The sequence below is a fragment of the Microtus ochrogaster genome, unplaced genomic scaffold (genome assembly GCF_000317375.1).
Source record: "Microtus ochrogaster isolate Prairie Vole_2 unplaced genomic scaffold, MicOch1.0 UNK22, whole genome shotgun sequence".
Taxonomy (NCBI): Eukaryota; Metazoa; Chordata; class Mammalia; order Rodentia; family Cricetidae; genus Microtus; species Microtus ochrogaster.
In genome coordinates, this window is record NW_004949120.1 from 2842088 (window position 1) to 2864497 (window position 22410).

The 22410-nt window shown below is 38.2% G+C and overlaps 1 protein-coding gene across 1 annotated transcript in view; it reads right to left on the reverse strand.

Moving 5' to 3' along the window:
• Nucleotides 1-22139, reverse strand: part of Fancl (FA complementation group L) — an 80369-nt gene extending 58230 nt beyond the window's left edge. The window contains exons 1-4 of the mRNA XM_005367729.3: nucleotides 21931-22139; nucleotides 14726-14784; nucleotides 5275-5335; nucleotides 1868-1924 (exon numbers count right to left, since the gene is read on the reverse strand). Coding sequence (XP_005367786.1) covers nucleotides 1868-1924; nucleotides 5275-5335; nucleotides 14726-14784; nucleotides 21931-22026 — 273 coding nt within the window. The 5' untranslated portion in view covers nucleotides 22027-22139. The remainder of the gene's footprint in view (nucleotides 1-1867; nucleotides 1925-5274; nucleotides 5336-14725; nucleotides 14785-21930) is intronic.
• Between the last annotated feature and the right edge of the window lie 271 nt (nucleotides 22140-22410).

Below are 22410 nucleotides of genomic sequence, written 5' to 3' on the forward strand. Positions count from 1 at the left end.
ATTATTATACTTATTATACATAGTGTTTCTTATATTAGTTTTAACCTTCTTTTTTAAATTGTTAGACAAAAAGGGGAAATGTGATACTTTTTTATACAAATAAAGCTTGCTTGAAGAAAAGAATGCAGAGCTAGCCACTAGCTAATCATAGAGGTCTAGAGGTCTGTACAGACAGACAGGAAGTGATACAGCTGGGCAGACAGGGGAAGTGATAAGGCAGAAAGAGACAGGAACTCGGTCTCTTTTCAGCTGGAAAGTTGAAAAGGTAAGGTGGCTGTGGTTTTGTTCCTTTGTCTCTCTGATTTCTCAGCATTTTCCCCTGTATCTGACTCTGGGCTTTTATTACTAAAACCTATTAGCAGTCATGCTACAGATTAGTTTCATATACATAGTAAGATATTGTGATGGGACCAAAACCAAAGCATAGTATTCCTATTTATTTCTGAAACGCAATGCCTGAATGAAAATTTAAACTATATCATTAGCAATTCTCTGCCTGACACAATGTCTCAATCTGTAATATCTGCCATTTGTGTTATAGTGTTCAGAAAGATTGGAGTGTGAAACATTTTGGTTTGGAGATAGTGAATATTCAACCCTTAAGAAAGTGGGCTGAAAGATGCCATGGATATCTAACAAACTCAGTTTGCAATGTGAGAAATTTTATAGGGCACATGACTTGTTTTGTCCAACAAGGACATGGATGAAGAGGAGCAAAGGCAGAAAGACAGACAGGATAAATTAAACCTCACATCAGCATCGATTCAAGTGTGGAACCCTCAACCTGATGAAAGCAAAGCATTTGTATGGAAGGACTATTATTATACATTCAAAATCGCTACAACTGTCCTTATTCTGATCATGGTGTCCATGGGTATTCATGATGTGTGCTCACATCACACGTGTGGAACACACATGTACAATCATGGGGTGGGTCCTCTCTTTATACCTTTATGTGAGTTCTGGAACTTCAACTCAAGTTTCCAGGCTTGCACGCCAAATGCCTATACCTTGCCAGCCTGAATTAAATATTGTGAAACAAGCAAAAGGACTTAGCTAAAGATATATACAGTGGCCGGGCAATGGTGGCGCACGCCTTTAATCCCAGCACTCAGGAGGCAGAGGCAGGTGGATCTCTGTGAGTTCGAGACCAGCCTGGTCTACAGAGCTAGTGCCAGGACAGGCTCCAAAGCCACAGAGAAACCCTGTCTCGAAAAACCAAAAAAAAAAAATATATATATATATATATATACAGTGATATATTTGTAAAGCAATTAGTACAGTCACTATGATTTCCTGACAAATTACATAATCTCTTCCAAAAGTGTTGGGGAAGAAATATGATTGACAGAATGTAAATAACACATGATCAACTCAGGTTAGTCACTACAATTGCCTCTCTTTTATTCATGTTGAAAAAGTCCTTCAGGAATCTGTATCTGTATAAAATTAATTAATTATATTTTATACTATGTCATTAAGTATGACCACTTCATGTAAACAAAAGACTCTGACTTCAATCCTCATCACCCATATGAAAAAGTCTGACATGAAAGCATACACTCATAATCCCAGGTGTGGGGAGGGAAGCACTAAAAGATCTCTAGGCCTCAATCTTCAGGGTAGATAGCCAAATCAACAAGTTTCAGACCAGTAAGAAACACCATCACAAAGAAAAGGTAGAACACAACTGAAGAAATTGACAGATGAGTATGTCCACATAAATGAAAACACATGTCCAAATGCCCTCACATATGTACATACATGCAGACATCAATACATAGATAGATACATGCCATTAGAAAGTTTTAGAAACAATCAATACTTAGTTAGTAATACAAAAAGAGTGTGAGAAAGAAAATCTTACCAAAAGCATCTTCAACTCCATCATAAAGCTCACTAGATCAGGAGACTGCTTCAATCTCTAAATCAAAAGATTTCCAATTAATAACTCATGCAATGAATGCTCCACTCACTGAAGCTGAAATGAATGTGGACAATGGATTAACTTTAACTAAATATTAACAGTATTAAATAGTGAGATATTGGTCATCACTTCTATTCCTGCCAATTTCATTTTGAAAGAGTAAATAAAACTTTTGTCTTAGTTTGCTTCTTATTGTGATAAACACAATTACCAAAAACCACCTGAAAAGGAAAGGGTTTATTTCCACTTAGAGCTGTAGTCCATCCTGATGGCCAGGGACTCCAGGTAAGGACCAAAAGCAGAGACCAAAGCAGAACACTGCTTATGGCCTTGCCCCCGGGGGTGCTCAGCTTGCTTTCTCATGCCATCCAGGACTACCTGCCAGGGGTGGGATCATCTCAGTGGACTGCACCTCCACAGCAGTCACTAATAAAGGAAATTTCCTACCAACCTGCTGACGGCCATCTGGTGAAAGTAAGTTCTCGACTGAGGTTCCTCTTCTCAAAAGCTCAAACTTATGTCAGTCAAGTTGATTAAAACTAATTAGTCTACTCGGATGAAATGTAGTCAACAGTGGATAAATTCACATAAAACTGCTCACTTGCCTTCATTTCTTCAGTACTCATCACTTAAAAACTTAGGAAGGCATTATTTTAAAAGGAGAAGAAGGGCAGAGTAAAGAGATGTGAACAGAAAGAGGAACATAAGATATAAAATTATAACTTCTAAAGTCTAGTATAAAGGTTTGAAAGAAAATGGCCCCCAAAAGGAATGGCACTATTAAGAGGTGTGACCTTGTTGGAGTAAGTGTGGTCATGTTGGAAGAAGTATGTCACTGTGGAGGTAAGCTTTGAAGTCTCATATATGCTCAAGCTACTGCCCAGTGTCATAGACCACTTCCTGTAGCCTGAAAGATGTAGGACTCTCAGCTAAATTTCCAGCACCATGTCTGAGTGCACAACACCATGTCATGCCATGATGATAATAGACTGAACCCCTGAACTATAAGAGAATAACCCCATTTAAATGTTTTCATTTCTAAGAGTTGCCAAGGTCATGGTGCCTCTTCACAGCAAAAGAAATCTTAACTAAGACACCTAGTTAATGTATTAACTAGATTTATTAATAATAGTATACACTTTGCTTCTTGATCATTAAGGCCATAGATAGTCATTTTCATCCTTTCACAGCAAGGTTATCCTAACATTAAAAAAAAGGAAACATTCAATAAAAAAACTATTAAAATAAGATGGCAAAAACAGCTTTCCCTTATAAAGCAGAATGGCTATTTCAGAGATCTGGTATACAATTTCTATAAAATCTTTTATTATGAAAATAATGACATGATGTGGGAGTCCCCTCTGTGTGCTGTGATTACCATTAATGAATAAAGAAACTGCTCTGGACCTATAGCAAGGCAGAACTTAGGTAGGCAGGGAAAGCTAGGCTGGATGCTGGGAGAAAGAAGGGCAGAGTCAGAGAGAAACCATGGAGCCACAGGAGACAGACACTGGGAACTTTAGCGGGTAAGCCACGGTCACATGAAGATACACAGATTAGTAGCAATGGGTTAAATTAATACGTAAAAATTAGCCAATAACAAGCTAGAGCTAATGGGCCAAGCAGTGATTTAATACAGTATCTATGTGATTATTTTGGGTCTAAGCTAGCCAGGCAGCAGGGAACCAACAAGCAGCCAAACTCCAACAACAACTACAGAATAAACAGTCACATCTTAGAATGTTTTCTTAGAATACTACATCATTTCTCTCCTGAAAAAAATACTGCTTACTTTATGTTTCTGTTTTACATTGTGATGCATTGCACTAGCCACACACTGTTTTAAACAAAGCTAAATGTAAACTTGTTCCATGTTTTCAGAAGAGAAAATTAAAAGCCTAAGGTATTTGAATAGCACATGATGGCAAAGCACCCATATAACATGGTTCTGGTGGAGCGCATGCCTGTGGAGTAAATCTGACACCATTGGTGCTTTTACATGGGACAACTTGTAGCAAAGCCCTGTGAGCCATAATCCAGCAGCTAAACACAGCTCAATACCTTATTTTATAATGAGTTCTACTAGAATGCAACTTTACCCCTGTGTCTTTCACTTAAGGCTCTTTAGGTGTTGCTGTCAGAACAGAATACCACAACTGACAGGGTTTGGTTGTTTATCAAACCCGTACAACCTTTATAATAAGTTTGTTGACTGCTTGGGTCATATTTACTGAAAACAGTATAAGAAAAAATTAGTAACATTTAATTGAACCCTGGGGGGAAAAATTGAATGCTGAGTTTTCCCTGACCAGCTGGAAGGCAAGGGGATAGAAGTGATGGCAACTTTAGAACTCTTCTATCAGAATAAGCATAGAGAAATGAGGTATTTGTCCCACTGTTTGCTTAGTCCCTGTGAGTGTATTTCTCAGGCTATTTAAATGACTGAATGGTAGACTCATTCTAAATTTTTCGTGTACAATATACATTAGTAACAAGGATGAGGGAGCAGGGTAAAGAGAGTAGAGATAATCTCAACATTCCATTAAAGCAATGCTGAGCTCACACAAATAGCAGAAAAGTTTGCATTCTTCTACTCAAGTAGGTTCATCTCGCACACTCCTCTGTGACCCAGTAGTGCTTCAGAGAGGGTGAGCGTCCTTGCCTGTTATCACCATAACTTATCTTTCACACAGAATATAATACAGAACCTCAGGAGAGACATGCAAAGGAAAAGATCATTAAAACAAGTGCGATTCTACTAACATTTATTTTTCTGGAAAAGACATTCCACCATTTGACTTATTTCAGTAATAATTTCATTTGCAATGTTTCTATACTCTTCCAATGACTTTTTAGATAGGGTACACCAAGCACTAAGAATAGCTAAATTAATACTGTCAAGCTCTCTCTTCAGTCACCCTCGGCTCCTCTCTTTATGATAGGTCACAGGGACCTAAGTGACTTCCATTTCACCTTACTTCTTCATAAATCAGAACTACAAAACCATTATTGTTATACACTAGGTTATAGCCTAGGTCCAAGCTTTTTTCCTATCACCACTCTGAAAGTTTAGTAGAGAAATCAACCAAGAAATACATATGGATGGGGTGGCCACATTTGAAAGCATAAAGTCTCAAGACTGGAAATCAATTTCAAACCCCAATGTTGCCTTGACATTTGCTGAGGATTCCAGCAAACATTCTACATAATACACAATCTTTAAAGCACTTGAAAAATACAAAAACACATCAATTAATAAATAAGCTTCTTTACAAACCAGGACTTTAGAGCGCAAATTTAGGAATTTCTGTCCTCATTTTGAATAATAAAACTATTAACATACTTACTTGTTGGACAATTTGACGGTATTCATTAAGTATATTTTTCAGTTGCCAGCTAAACAGTAATCTAAAATTTTAAAAGGGAAAAACAGTTTATTCATTGTTTGCTTTTACAAGGAAAAATATTTTATGCTATCAAACATGCACATAAAATCAAAAATCACATAAGCATAATTCTGACAAGTAAATAAAAATATTGACCACTCATACTGCTGAAAGTCTTATCACTTCAAACATAAATAACAACTATCTGTAAGAAGCATGCTAATAACACACCTTTTCTAAACTAGAACATATTCAAATAAAAACTCCATTGAAGTAGACACTTCATCACAGTAGGAATATTTAATACACAGTTTGAATCATAATGAATCAAATATACATTTGAAAAAGGTTATGTACATTTATTCTTCAAGTTACAGATTAATGTAACTGAACAGATACTTTTAATTATATAGGTGTTGATAAATTCATCACCCCCAGCTTACCATAACTCAGAACATGATATTGGTAGATCAGTAACTTTTTTAAGGAATTGTAGAAAGTCTGAGTTTAGGGTTACATAGATGGCTCAGGTGTTAAGAGCACTGGCTGCTCTTCCAGAAGATCTAGGTCAGACTGTCAGGACCTACATGGTAACTCATAACTGTTCCCTGAACAACAGGAATTCATGTGGTTCACAGACATGCACACTAACAAATCACTCACATACATGAAATAAAAATAAGTAAGTGGGACAGGGGTGGTGGTGCATACCTTTGATTCTAGCACTTGGGAGGCAGAGACAGGGGGATCTCTGAGTTAGAATGTGGGGGGTTATTCAATCACATTTTGAACCCCAAATCTGGATTTCCATTGATTAATTAAAATTAACCTTGGATCAAAAGGCTAAATTAGCAACTAATTGTCAGAAAGTAATAATAGAGCATAAGAGGGCATCTGGAAGAGATAGAGAAAAATAGTAGTAGTAGGGAGGAGTTTGGAGTGGCATGGCTTTTTCTGGTTTGACAGAGATACCAGTAATGAGATGTGACTAGTTGCTTCTCAGCCTCTCTGAGCTCACAGGTTTTCACCCCAGCCTTTGAATCTCAAGTCTCATTTATAAATAGAACAACAGAGATTTAGTTAAGCTTCCTTTAGCAGTAGCAACAGGGCTGGTGCCTGTGGGATCAGGCCTTGCCCGGAATGGCAAGGTTGATACTAGAAAAGCAGGCTAGTAACTGCGGTGTTGCAACTGCTTGATAAAATAACATTAGATTAAAGTACAGCCAGGGTGCCGAAATTAAAACAAAATTTGGGTGTCACACACGGACAGAGGAATCATGCCAGCCAGTTATTCTGCAGTTGCAGCTTGGGTCTTTTCACGCAAGCACTGACAGAAAGCAACTTCCACTTGCCCGTAATTGGAAATTGCACGAAGGGTTTGTGTTCACTGTTGAAACTGTACACAGACAGTAAGAAGTCAGCAGATTTGATGAGATACCTAGAAAAATCTTAGAAGATAGTTAAAAATATTAAAAAGAAAATCTTTCCCACATTAAGAATGGGGAACATTATAATGCAAGGACTCTGTATAGCACTACAAAGTATGGTTTGAACATTGTAATTTTTTTTTCTTCTCAGATCACGCTTTAATTGGAGTGCCCTTGGTTGAAGGAGAGCATGAAGCAAAGGGGCAGGGAACAAGAGAGCAGGAAGCGAGAGAGAGAGGAGAGAGAGAGAGAGAGAGAGAGAGAGAGAGAGAGAGAGAGAGAGAGAGAAGGGCCCCGAACATTGTAATTTTAAATGAAGGGAAAAATGACTTAGATAAAATTGACATTATGCCCATTGTAATTACTAACAGTTTGGAAATTTTAAAAAGAGGTTTGATAAGTTTGACAAATATAATAATTTGACTGATGAGATGCAAAACTTAGAAAGACCAGTGAAAATAAGAAAATTTGATTTATAAGATACGGACTTTAGAAAGACTTACTAACGAAATGAGGAAAAAATGGTTAATAATATACAAGTCTTGGACTTAATATTGATAAAGACACAATCTAATGAAAATAACAAAAATACTTAGACACAGACAGAGGAGTTTAGAGCACAACCTACCTCACCACTGTATTATGAAACTGAAGAGCAGTGGCCTAAGGCTATTAGAATACAAACCTTAATTTTTCCAAATTACCATACAAGAATGGCCACCAGATAACAGGCACCCCAAGGTGACAGAGAAGATAACTGATATAATGTAGAAATGCTAGCATTTAAGAGATTTAAAGAAGCAGTTATTTCATACGATATGCATTCCTTATCTGTGGGGCAGATGCTAAATTCATCAACAACTTGGAACAGAATTATTCCAAAAACTGAAAAGATTTAGTTACAACAGTATTGAAAGCTGATCCTCAGTTACAATGGAAAACATGGTGGAGAGAGGAAGCAAGGGTTCTAGAACAATGAGGTAGGGCTAGAGGTCATGACATTTCCCAAGACCAGTCTCTAGGTGAGGGCCAGTATGCTTATTTGCAAAGAAAGTCTATATTTGATGATAACACCTTGGATTTATTGTGTACAGCAGCTTTGAATGCTTAGGACAGGGCTGAAGAATCAGGAAAGAGGGCTGATTCACTTACTAAAATTATACAAGGCCCAAAGGAAACCTTCACAGATTTTTTTTTTTTACAAAGATTGACCTCAGCTACAAATAGAATGATATCAGATACAGATGTTAGAAAAATGTTGACTATTTGGGTTTTGAAAATGCTAATTCAGAATGCAAAAGGGTGATTAGGACTGTAAAGACTAGATCAGCAACCATAGATGAGTGCATCCAAAATACAGCTGATATTGAATCTCTCACACTTGTGATGATACTTGGGTAGGAGAAGTAAAATTTCTAAAAATTGCAAGAAAAATCAAAAGGTCAGATATTTTAACTATGGTAAGCTAGTAATCCCTGAAAAGGGATTGTAGGCAAGGTGTTCCTAGAAATAATTTTTTTCTAGAGATAATTAAAATGAAAGACCCCAGCCTTCTGGAATATGTAGAAGGTGTGGCAAAGGCTGCCAAAGGACTAATGAATACAGATCAACATGGGACAGACAAGATAACTCATTGCCAAGAGAAAACACCTTAGTAGGCCTTTCATAGTTCCCAATGTCAAACTGGGCTCAGTGATTCCCTGTTAGCATTAGGAAAACCCCTCCACAAAGCAATTAAAAGACTTACTGTCTGTTATTACAAACAATACTGCTCTGGATTGCAGAACAGGTTCAACTAAAACAAAATTTTCAGGAGATCATAAAGCAAGTATTTTGGAATACTTCTATAAATGCTCAAAGACTCATAATTTCATTAGAAACACCATTTTAAAAGCAGGATATGAAGAAAAAATTTTCTATCACTTGAAAACAAGCCAAAAAATTATAAGTAAATATCCTACTTGTTCTCTGTACATCAAACTCCAGTACCTGTAAGAAGTAACCCAAAAGGTACTCAAAGAAATGAAATTTGTTTCATTTTGTAGAGTTTGAAAAATTAAAGTATGTGCGCCATACCATAGATTCAGCATTTCAGTATGCAACTGTTTTAAGTTCTTGAAAGTTTGATTCTATAATTATACATTTATTAGAAGTCATGCCATTATTGAAATATTTGTACAAATTAAGACTGGCAATGCTCCAGCATATGTCTCTAGAGAAATAAAACAGTTTTCTTCATATTACAACATAAAGCATTTTACAGGTATACCACAACACCCTACAGGACAAGCAGTTATAGAAGCAAATATAACTAATAAAAATAAAGGGGTGATACAAACCCCCAAGACATAGATTGCACAATGCTTTACTAAGTTTGTTTAAATATTCATGAAAAAGGAACAACAGATATAGAGAGACATTTGATGATAGGAAAAAAAAACCCGCTGAATTAAATCAACCTATATATTTTAAAGATGTGTTGACCTTGGAATGGAAACAAGGATATGTATTACATTAGGGAAAAGATTAGAAGATAGTTAAAAATATTAAAAAGAAAATCTTTCCCACATTAAGAATGGGGAACATTATAATGCAAGGACTCTGTATAGCACTACAAAGTATGGTTTGAAAATTGAGATTCAGTAACTATATAAAGAGTTTCTAGAAAATCTTATAACACATCTTATAATTCTGATTTCTGAACTGAATCATAAGGGTTTTGAGCCACTTTACTTAATTTTCCTGGTTTATAACCTGCCTTTCTTGATTTATTTGCATCAGTACAGAATGTAGGTTTGTTTAAATATTAATGAAAAAGGAACAACAGATGTAGAGAGACATTTGATGATAGAAAAAAAACCTGCTGAATTAAATCAACCTACATATTTTAAAGATGTGTTGACCTTGGAATGAAAACAAGGATATGTATTACATTAGGGAAAAGGTTTTGCTTTTATTTCTATAAGAGAAAAAAAGCTATGGATACCATCAAGATTGATAAAGATTAGATTAGAAAAGGAAAGGTCTCTTGATTAGGAGAGGTAATCGTTCATCAAACAGCTTGTTGATTAACAGGTAAAAACAGATTTCTACTATTAAAAGATAATATTTTTCATTTGCCAAAAGACATTTTGCCTTAACAAAGATATAACCTAACAAAAAAAGGAACTCTCCAATGTTAGGGTTTGGAAAGAATTTTGGTTTTGTCTTTCCAGGAGAATAAAATCATCCAACTCAGAAATCTGAATAATAGACAAATGATACATCTTTAGAAAGACAAATCATCCAAAGAAAAATGTTCCAAAATAGAGTAAAATTGGCCCAATAATATACCACATTTCCAAACAGGTAAAATTTCCTAAATCTTCCCAAGTATTTGTTTCTGCTGTTCTCCATAAACATAAAAGACAAATGGTCTTTATGTAGTGCCAGCTCAATTAAAAATTAAAGCTAGCTTCAGAGTTGGAGCACAGCTCTCTCCTTCTCTAAACCCAAGCATGCTTGTTAAGGCGAAATCCAAAATCTCTGTCTCATGTCAGAGGAAACACCTGGTGTGGAATAGAAGAAAAACCAAAATTAAGGGACTATTGTATTGCCACTAATCAAATAATTGTTTGGTTTTATTTTCAATCTTCAAAACTTTTCTTAAGATATAAATATTATCCCAAAATTTGAAAGATTAATATATATATATATGCATATACATACATATATTTAAACTTTCTGTCATGATATAAATGGTCATATAGAGTATTGACTAACTCTAGAAATAGTCTTCATCTAGCTTCCTGTGTGTGATTTGGGCTTGAGTTTGGAGCAGGTAAGTCTGTGTATACCAGATATACTTAATAGATTGTGGTTCTTTAAACTCTCTGAGATCTGCGTGTAACAGTTAAAATGTTTATGTATTCTACAATGAACAGTAAGCATTCCTAATAGTGACCTTTGAAGTCTCCAAAAGAATGATGGGGTCCCAAAATGATGATTCCACCTGGTTTGTATTAACACCAGTAAGCTGACAAACTATAAACTGCTCAGGATAATTTCAAGGTGGTTAGCTGATATGGTCCATCCTTACAGAATTCTCCAGCCAGGCCTTCAGATAAGCCCTTCACTTTCCTAATCTGTGGATAACCAATGTTACAGCAAGTTTTCCCAGGACTTGACCATGATCTCATCTTCTCAGAGTCCCCTAAAGATGAAGTTGCCCATATACAACTGGAAGTAATTTTAAGAATATGGCATCCACAAGAGTTAGGGTGGGTGGTTTTTAGTCACCGCATGGGTTATGAATGCTTATTGTCATTTATGGGGTGCTAGTTACAAACTGTTACTGATCATGGTAAGAAAGGAAACTAAACAAGAAAGGCTGGAATCAAGCATGTCTTTCTGAAAGAAAAAAAGGGGGATATGGAAAGGATAGGATAAAAGGGTAGATTATTGGATCTACTTTAAAAAGCAACTCAAATTAATCTCAAATATTTTACATTGGTATAGATTTTTGTATACAAAAATATTATTTTTGTGAGAACATACTCTATATATGTTCTTACTCATGTGTGTGTGTGTGTTCCTACTTCTTTAAGGTATTTTGTATATTGATAGAAACTTAAGGTTACATTTGTTATAATATATATATATATATATATATATATACATATATGTTTCTACTCTTGTTTAAGGTATTGTACCTATGCAGCCTATTTTAAAATGTAAAGAAATACAAGTTAGTAGTTAGTGATTTATAAAAATCAAATTTGAGTTATGTTATGCATGTTTACACAGTTAAACAGAGATATATTTTAGATAAATGTTCTTCAAACACTTCAGAGATATACAGATTATGGCATTTAAGGTTTTCATAACCTAAGGTTTTTCATGACAATGAGGCACGTTTGCACCTGGCTGGTGCGGGAGAATTGTCTGTATTCTGTCAATCTCAATCATGTTATAAATAAAAGCTGATTGGCCAGGCAGGAAGTATAGGCGGGAAAAGCGGACAGGAAGTAGAGGTGATGCAATGAGAACAAGAGAATTCTGGGAAGGAGGAAGTTGATTCCTCCCATTCTAGCCCAATCCTGCACAGACTACCACCAAGGAAGCAGGATGTGGCCTGCCAGCTGAAAAGGATACCTAGCCATATGGCAAAAATAGATCAGAATAATGGGTTAATATAAGCTACAAGAGCTAATAAGTAGCCTGAGTTAATGAGCCAATCAGTTTATAACTTATAGAGATCTCTGTGTGATTTTCTTTGGGGCTGGCCGGCTGTGGGGTACCGGGCAGGAGAGAAACCCCTACAAGCAGGCCCCATTCATGTTACACCTGGCAGCACCAATTTACTTCCAAAACAGATGATGGGCATAAAAGAACTTCCACATGGTGTTTGTTTTCAATGTGACAAAGTTAGCTACTGGGCAAAAAACTGCCCTTGCCCTGACTAATGACAATATGTTGTCCAAATTGGATGAGCAGAGCACAAAAGAAGGCAACTGCCAAACTTTGCCATGACAAGGTATGACAGTCCTTCAAATTTCCTACTTTGTAGAAACGTCTGTCCCATATACTAGGCCTGTGGGCCAAAGATGGATGCATCAACATTACAGAGGAACCTTGGGTGACTGTCCAGGTACCCAGCTATTTCTTTCATTTCTATAGTTTTGAAGTTGTTTGCTTTGCTCTTTCTGTTACTTGAGTAATAATATATCCTTCGCAGGTCTCTGATGAAGTTGAAGACGACGAGTTAGTTATAGTTATAATTTTCCTTGCTACCAAATTAAGAAGAAAAAACTCAGAGAAGAAGTAAAAAATTGTATAGGTTAAGAGACATAAAAGCTTAAATTGTTTATCTAAGAAAATATTTTGAGGTTTAAAATGATAGTTTTGGGTTGGTAAATCAAGTTAGGATAGGAAGTAAATTAGATACAAAACACTGTATTAGCTCACCAAGATAGGAGGGATAATAGAGTAGTTTCTTTAAATTTGCCAAACACAAATAAACTGGACATTGTGATTGTAATCCTTACTTGATAATTGTTCTTAATGTATATAGTTTTATTGTGTTGGAGTTTAAACCTTTCCTTTTTATTTAGACATAAAGGGGAAAATATTAGGAGATATTCAATCACACTATGAAAACCAAGTTTGCATTTGCATCGATTAAAAAAAATACCTTGGATCAGGAAGCTGAGTTAGCAACTAGTTGAGAGGAAGTAATCATAGAGCATCAGAAGGCATCTAGAAGAGAGAGAGAGAGAGAGTGGCAGGAAGTAGGAGGGGGGATTTAGAATGGTGTGGCCTTTTCTGGTTTGGCGGAACAGAAGCACAGGTATTCTGGAGGGGGCAGAAAGGAGAGAGGGTTAGCTAGTTGCTACTCAGCCTCACTGAGCTCATAGGTTTCCACCCAAGCATTTGAATATCAAGTCTTAATTTTAAATATAATGACAGAGATTTAGTTAAAGCTGCCTTTAGCAGCAAAGACTAGTCCTGTACCTCCAGGAACAGAATTCCCCCCAGGCTGTGGCCTGAGAAGCTGGGCTGCTATAGAGAAGCAGGCTAGTAACTGCAGATTTGTAATAGCTGGCTGAAATAGCATCAGATTAATGTGCAGCCATTGTTCAAAATTAAAACAACGTTGGAGGTCATCCTGATCTACATAGGATGCTATAGAACAAAGATTACACAGAGAAATCCTGTCTTGAAAAAAAAACACAAATAAATAAATAATAAAAATAAATAAATAAAGTCTGGATTTTCCAAACTACATCCTTTCTGACCCACCACCATTCCCTCTAGTCTGCTAAACTCCATTCCCACCCCTGTTGAAGAGAGAGCGGGCCCTTTGTTCCATCCCGCTCAGGTAGCTTACACCCGAAATAATCACACAAAAACTGTATTCATTTAAACACTGCCTGGCCCATTATCTCTAGCCTCTTATTGGCTAACTCTCACATATTAGTTTAACCCATTTCCATTAATGTGTATCGGCACTAGACTGTGTCTTACCGGCATGAGTCTAACCAGTGTCTGTCTCAGGCAGGAGAATCATGGCGTCTGCCTGACTTACCTCTTCTTCCCAGAATTCAGTTCTGTCTCCCTGCCTACCTAAGCTGCTGCCCTATCAAATGCCCAAGGCAGTTTCTTTATTCAGCCAATGAAAGCAACCTCCTACGCCACACTCCATCTCCTCTCTTAATAGCAAAGTAGTCTTCACAACTGCCCTTCTGCCAACAGCATTCTCACCACTACGTCCTATCCCTTGGCACCAAATTGGTCTCTTATTAATTACATGTTTACTGTGGGCCTTCCTAATTTATCCTTCACATATTTTCTCCTCAAGGCATTACGCTGCTTAAGTACAAATCAGCTTCAGAGCTCCGTGATTCTTCCTTCCAGATCCACCTATCTTTTCTACACAGCAATTTGTAATTCTCAATTTCCTTTTTCCTCACTCATGCATCACAAAACCCAAAGCTACCTCTACCTATGACCAGTCATGAAATCCCTGTGTTTCTACTCTTAAACAGCTCTGGTTTCTTTTACTCACAGGAACTGAAAACCAGAACTGAGGTGTGTGCCCTACCTTCTGAGGGGCTGTTTCTGAGACAGGCAATTTTACTGACACTGCATACCAGGACCAACATGACAGAATGGTTCTTCCCAAATTATAAGACTTTACTTGTACAATAAATATCACAGGAAAGCTTCGGAAGTCTTCTAATCCTTCGCAATGTCCCCTTAAGTCCCTACTCAGAATTTGTTGGAGAAGTATATACAATTGCTCCTTACTGCCTTGATAATAACAAAAAGAGAATTTCTGTGTTATCTTTGAAAAGTCACCGAGCAGTGGTTTGCAAAGGACAAACTGCTCTGGAAGAAGCAGAAACGTTCTGGGGACAGTGGCACTATCTTGATAAATATTTCAAGCAAAACTCTTGTCGCCACCAACTCCACTAACACACGGATAAAAGGAAATGCCACGTCACCTTGCATTCTTCAGTTGCCGGTCTTTAGGCAGCATTATTCTAAGGTGAAAGTCGCTTCCCTGTGGAAAAGAAAGGTACAAATTTACTTCTTTCACTTAATTCTAAAAATTTAAAGTCACACAAAACATATTGTCCTATATAAATATTATCCTATATTTATAAAGAATATCAAGTTTAGTTAAATTTTTAAACTTTAAAATATAAGCAACTATACAAACACAGACACATACATACACATATACACGGGAAATCACAAAATATTAAGATAGGACCTAGATTTTTAAAGAAAAAGATATAAGGAAAAGAAATACTATGAAATTGTTAGTATTTCTTAAAGTATAATTTCACTAAAAATAATATTGCTTCAAGTTGCTATGGATGAGGAAGAAAGAATTTACCATATAATCCAGTTTGTAATTTCTAAGTTTTAATAAAATGAAAATGCAGTGTTATATAACCTTAGCATTTAGACATAACAGATAATTTTAGGGGCTGGAGAGATGTCTCAGTTGGTCAACAGCCTCCTGCATAAGCATGAAGATCTAAGCTCAAATCCTAGCACCCACATAAGAAGCCTGTAACCCCAGGGCTGTATATGTGAAGGTAGAAGGATCTCTGGGGCTTGCTGGTCTCTGGTGTAGCTCCGAGTTTAATAAGAAATCATGTCTCAAAATAACAGAGGATGGCAGAGAAGGACAGCCAAGATCCTCTGCAACAGAAACATGTTCATGAGCATGTATACATGTGTATACCACACACATCTACACACCAAAGCAGATATGTACACCTGTACACCACCACATACATGTGTGTGTGCGTATAGACACACACACACACACATACACACATTCCAACATGCACTGTGAAACAATTTATGTAGTTAACCTTCAATAAGTAAAAAAGTAGTATATTAATTTTTTTTAGTTTAAATATTTATTAGTTATACAAAATTTCTCTCAAGAGTCCACAGGAAGGAAAATATGAGTCTCTGAAAAAATGTGTTTGGTTTTACTTTTTTTCAAAAGTGAATAGATAAGCAGTTTCAACTTTGTAGCTCAAATAGGATGATACATGTGAAATCTGAGCAAAAATAAGCAGGAAAAGACAAACAGAAATGTAATCTTTTACTCCAACAATATAAAATGAAAAGAGTAATAAAATTCTTGAAAAACAATTACCATGTGGAATTTTAGCAGACTCCCTCCAAGCAGATTCGAAAACAGAGGAACACAATTAAATGTACCCCATAACCTTTACTTTCATGGTAATATTACAGTTCTGACTTTCATTACATTTAAATGTCCTTTAAAAAATGAAACAAAATGTACTACTGACCTTTTCAAAAGGTCAAGTAACAATAATTCACTATTTCATTAAAGCACTAACAGGTATTATGTAGTAACTTTCGCCTAACTTCAGAGGCACCCCACACGTAGGGCTGAAAGCGAGATAAAATGCACACTGTACAGGGAAGCAGTAAAAGCAATTCAGCTTTTCCTGGAAGAATAAAAGTCAAAGTCCCAGATTTGGGAAATCCAGTCACTGTAAAAGGTCAAGTGTCTTAAGTGGCCAATACTTAACTTTTCCCAAAATAAATAAATAAATAATACATACACACACACACACACACACACACACACACACACACCTAGACTTTCTGTAGTTAAAGTAACTAAGTAGTAATGTTCTTTCTCAAAAAGCAGATTTTTGAGCTTCTGGACAACAAAAGCACAGCGAGTTGTCTAACCCTGAAAGTCCTGACACATCCCACCAAAAACTAGAATGATTAATCATACAAATAAGAAAAAAAATGACAAAAATCCCATGTTTGTAACCAGAAGTCAGAGAACACAATAATTTTGTAATTACTCAGAAGGAAAATCAATTCTGAGTAGAGCTCCTTCTGGGGCCCAACGGCAGAGAGTCAGGAGTATCATTAAAATAAAACAATATCAAAGAAGAAAGAATGAGGGGATTGGCGTTAAGTGCAAAAATCATAACAAAGAATTCTGTTAGGACAGAGCAGTGATGATAAATAAGAGAGCTAACAAGAACCAAATACTCAAGGAGAGGGGGCAATTGGCAGCCATGGATTGTGCTCTTAGCACTCAGACAGAGGAGGATCACGAGCTCAAGCCTGTCTGGCCCACACAGTGAGATACTATTCTAAAGAAGGGAAAAGAAAGCCAAGAAGATGTCTGAAAACATTTCACAGTAGGAAGAAGATTGGGTAGAAACACCCTCTGGAAACTGCACATCAGAATGAAAAAATAACAGTAGGAAACTTAAACTTTGATGACAAAAATAAGAGCCCACAACAGATCACCACTCCCGCTTCCCCCCAAAATATGATCCATTAAATAGACTGCACTTTCCTTCACCAACAGAAGAGGGTGTTCTTGAATCAGAAATTTCACAAACTATTGCAAACAGCAAAACACTCACAAGCTTAAGGATCTGTGTCCCCATCCTAAAGGTGTTACATCACACAGGCAGTGAGAAGCAAAGTATCTCAGGTGATGGTGGACCCCAAGAGAACAGAACCCAGCAACACTCTAATTAGAACAAGGACTAGAGTATCAGGAAATGAACATTTCAAGACCAAGATGTCTAAAAAACCAAGGCCAGAAACTGAAGGAAGCAATGGACTTATTGACTAAACTCAGAAAGGAAATTAAACAAATCAAAATGACATTACAATGAGAGTAAGTTCAAGGATGCCAAAGGAAGAACAGGGTAAGACAGAACTTCTTAACAGTGGAAGAAAAGCAAGAAAAACGCCAAATGACCATGAAAAAATAAAAATAAGGATGAAGTGGGAAACACCAGAGAAAGTCCAATATACATGCAATAGGAACCACTGAAAGGGTATTTACAATCATAGCTGAACTCCACTTTCCCAAAGTCACCACACTAAAATGGGCAAGTTTACATGAGTGAAATGAGTCACAAAAAACCAGTCTGAAAAAAAAAATATCAGAATTGAAAAATAAGGAGAAGGGGCCAGACAGATGACTCAGAGGGTAAGGAATACGCCATCAAGCCTGGTGAGTTGCATTCCTTGTACTCACATGGTGAAGGAGTGAACCAACTCCCTCTTATCCCCTGATCCCCAGATTCAACTGTAGCTAGCATGTACCTGCATAATGCTCATACACACTAATGCACATGCATGCACATGCACACATATGCACACACGCACACATGCATGCACATCCACAAATGCACACCCATACAAAATAAATAATGCAATTTTAAAGGAAAAGCTTAAAACCAAGGCGTCTCGGGAAGTAATGAAAGCTAGGAGACATACACATAGAGTATGTCAAACAATTTAGTTTTGGAAGGAGGAAGCTGAGGACAGATTTGCACACACTACACAGCTTCTACTATAGAACTAACTCCCCAACCATTCTACAAAGGAATCTTCCAGCTCCCTCAATCCTGGCCCAATCCAACCAACCAACGGAGAAATCCTTGTCATACAAGAGCCATTAAATACAGTACCTAGAAAAGTATTGCTTCACGGGCACAGCCAAATTAATCTCTGCTCGTGTTTAACAAAAATAAAAGAAAACCTTAAACCAGTTGGATTCTCTTCAAGTGACAACTACCGCTGACAAGAAAAAGCATTCATAGGGGGCATACTAACAAAGCACATTACACGTTCAGAGGAGAAAAATAAAGCCCACGATGGGGAGAAAAATCAAGAGACACAAATACAAAACAGCACAGATTGTGAAATCCGGGGAACTAGTTGCCCTCTCATGGTGGCAGTCACACACATCATGAGATCTGGAACTGAGCCCTCTGGCCAACAGCTGTGTGAATAATCCTGAAAGCAGCTTCTCTGCCACTATCTAACTTTCAGACAGTCTAGTCCTGGCAAGCATCTCTTTTTTGGCATCTCAGGAGAGACCCTGAGCAGGACTCACCCACCAAGGTGCTTCCAAACCCCTGATCTGCAGAAATGGATAATTAGTCTGCCCTTTTGTTTTAAGGGTCAGAAACATAAAGGGCAAGAGGTAACCAGTATGAAGTCAGCAGCACAGGCCCTAAGGCCATCAGCTGAAAGGGTGGCAAGCGCTGGGAACCTAAGAACTGAAGTTGGGTTCCTGAGAGCCCAGATGAAAGCCACCTACAATCTCAGTTCTCCCCAGGCAAACACAAAGGACCTCAGGGACAAGATGGCTAATGAGACTCACTGGAATTAGCAAGAGACGCTACCATAATAAGCAATGTGAAGACCTATGGAAGCAAGCATCCAGTGTGAACCTCCGACCTCCTACACACATACACTCACAGAGAGAAAGAGAATTAATTCCTTGACTCACCCAAACTACCAAAGCTCATGAAAGAGAAAAAAGCCTAATAATAGGGAAAACATCTTTCATCTATTCACAAATAATTCCTTCACATAAAAACTGGCTGCTACGGCACCAAAAACGTATCCATAAGTTCCACAAGTGGATAGTTTATTCGTAATACTAATTGTGGTGTAGCAAAACCAAAAGTTCTAACAAAGACAGAAATTAGCAAATGTAGAAACGTTTCCATTTAACTTAACCTGAATGAAGAACTAGAAGTAAAACTTATACAAGGTCCATACAGTGATGAAACACTACACATAAGCATCTACATGGTACTTTTTTTCTTTTTGATTAAAAACTTTTTTATTTTTTATTTATTTTTTTAATTTATTTATTTATTAAATATTTCTGCCTCCTCCATGCCACCGCCTCCCATTTCCCTCCCCCTCCACCGATCAATTCCCCCTCCCTCATCAGCCCGAAGAGCAATCAAGGAACTCAGGACCGCCAGGGGTGCACCCACACACTGAGACAATGGGGATGTTCTATCGGGAACTCACCAAGGCCAGCTGGCCTGGGTCTGAAAAAGCCTGGGATAAAACCAGACTTGCTGAACATAGTGAACAATGAGGACTACTGAGAACTCAAGAACAATGGCAATGGGTTTTTGATCCTACTGCACATACTGGCTTTGGGGGAGCCTAAGCAGTTTGGATGCTCACCTTACTAGACCTGGATGGAGGTGGGTGGTCCTTGGACTTCCCACAGGTCAGGAAACCCTGATTACAGGGTACTTTCATAAGAGCAAGATGAGGAAGAGCAACACCTTGAAAGCCCACATATAGAAGCTGTGCTGTTGCTGGTTGATTTGGGAAGGTATAAACAAAACAAAGGAAGTAACAGTCACAATCACACAGTCAGTCAAAGAGAAGTAAGATGGGAGAGCTATCCCTTCTAGCAAAGTGCCAATTCATAGATGGAAAAGGCATGGCAGAGCTGGGAAAGTCATGGCAGATCTGGGAAAGGCATGGCAGAGTTGGGAAAGCCATGGCAGAGTTGGGAAAGGCATGGCAGTGCTGGGAAAGTCATGGCAGATCTGGGAAAGCCATGGCAGAGTTGGGAAAGGCATGGCAGTGCTGGGAAAGTCATGGCAGATCTGGGAAAGGCATGGCAGAGTTGGGAAAGCCATGGCAGAGCTGGGAAAGGCATGAGAGTAGTGGGAACGGCATGAGTGGTGGAGAAGGCGTAAGAGTGTTGGGAAATAAGCATTTGCCACCAATCACTATTATTAACTAACTGGAACCAAGAGTCAAGAACCAAAACACTACAGTAGGTGTGTGAATGTGTAATGGATTAAAGAACCTCACACAAAAAAAGTACTTCTTAATTAGAAAAGGAAATGTGGCAGAAGTCACTCTAGTCTGGTGACTGATTTGTGAATATCAGATCTGGGAACTCGAGGGGAACACAGCACTCTCTGAGGTGCCCCTGTCCAAATGCATTTCTAGAATTTAATGGTGAGAAAACATCAAACTTATTGAGCGGAAGGCTTAAAAATAAAACTTCAAGTTAATAAAAACAGACTAAAACTCCTCCAAAATAAAGAGATAAGAATTAAATACACCCGGGAAAATTACATCAGATAGCAATTTTAGTAAGCGTACTGAAGCTAGGGCTGAATGGACTCTTGCTTTTATGAAATGAATGCTAAATTGTTCACAGATAAAGAAGCAAGAACTATGTCTATGATTTAATCTCAAGGGGTAAAGAAAACGTGTGTATGGAACCAGCCACAATCACACTTTGGATTAAACCGGTTATGCTGGATAGTTTTTAGACATTATTCAAGATTTAAAGGAATAGGAAAATGAGAAATTGCCTACAGCAAAGGCTAATTTGTTTCCAGTCGAATCTGAAGGCTGTGACGATTTCCTAAAGTACTACTGCATATATACACAAGTGTCATAAAACCCTTGGTCTGCTCGTCCTGTCCTGCACTTGCCTTGTCCAGGGTCAACCTCCAACACCACACACAAAACAAAACGTGAAGTTTTCTGAAAGTCTCTGTGAAACTGGAAAACAGTCTAACTTGATATTTGAACAACTAAGCAAGAAGAGATGGATTTTCCTTCTATGACAATAAAATAGAACCTCTCTTTTTTGAGATATTCACATGGTTTTGAAAACACATAAAAAGAAGCCCAAGCTTCCTGGGTGTTCATTCACCACACAAGATTTTTTCAACTCCCAGTAATGCTTAGGTCAGAGGTAAAGTTTCACTCTGCAGCAGACTTGATAATGTGCTCGATATTCTAGAGACTGCTTTAAGGAGACCTCAGCACACATGGCAATTATGACTCCTGTCACTCAGGGCAGAGTTACACGCTGTTGAGTTTAGTATTTAGAGGAGAAGTCTATACTCGAAATCCTAATTTGTTATACCATGGAGAGGCGGGAAATGAGATTGTTTTTTAAAACAGCCAGTTTCCAGGTTATCTGATGCCATCACAACCTCTCTAAATTTCCCAGGATTTGATTTCAACTACAAAATCATGGGTTTGGGATTAAAAAAAAAAAAAAAAAGAAAAGAAAAAGTTCTACTTAATAATGAACCCAGAGCACTCAAAGTCGTGTGGTGTAAGTAGTAAGAGAACTCGGGAACTCAGGAAAGGGCTCAGCCAAGAAAACCGACCGCACCTCCCCGCCCACCTCGGGCCTGGACCTACGAGCCGCCCCGCCCTCCCGCCTGCACCGGCCCCGCCCACAGCGACCGCGCAAGCGCACTGACTCCGCGCTGCTTCCGGGCCAGGCTTGCCCCGAGCCGGCCGCGGAGCTCTAGGGTCGGACTGCGCAGCGAGTGACAGGCTCCGGCAAGAGAATGACCCCGCAGGGTACCTGAGCCGAAATGAATCCCTCATACACTGTTTTCTCCCGGTTCTGAGGAAGCAGCAGCGGGAAGTGGCGCAACAGGTTAGCGTCTGTCTCCGCCATGGCGCACAGGGATGGCCGCCGCACATGCGCAGTCTGCGGAGGAGGGGGCGGGAACCAGCGTTGGCAGGAAGAGTTTGGCGACTTCCCGCGGTGGTGGCTCCCGCTTGCCTACCCTGGACGGTTCCGTTGGGCCAACTAGTCCAAAGGAGACCATAAGTCTGACTGGTCAGGATTATTCTGGCCTTGACTCTAAGAAAAAAAACGACAAAACCCTCCTGTTGATTTCTCCCGGGAGAGCTTCTACAGTGTGCACATAGCATACTGCCTTTATCCTGAACCTGTCTCATCATCCCTCCTGTTCTGTTAGCTCTAGACTAGGACCCCCAAAATACCCTTCAACCGTCGGCATATATAAAACTATAGGACGGACCTTAATACATGATG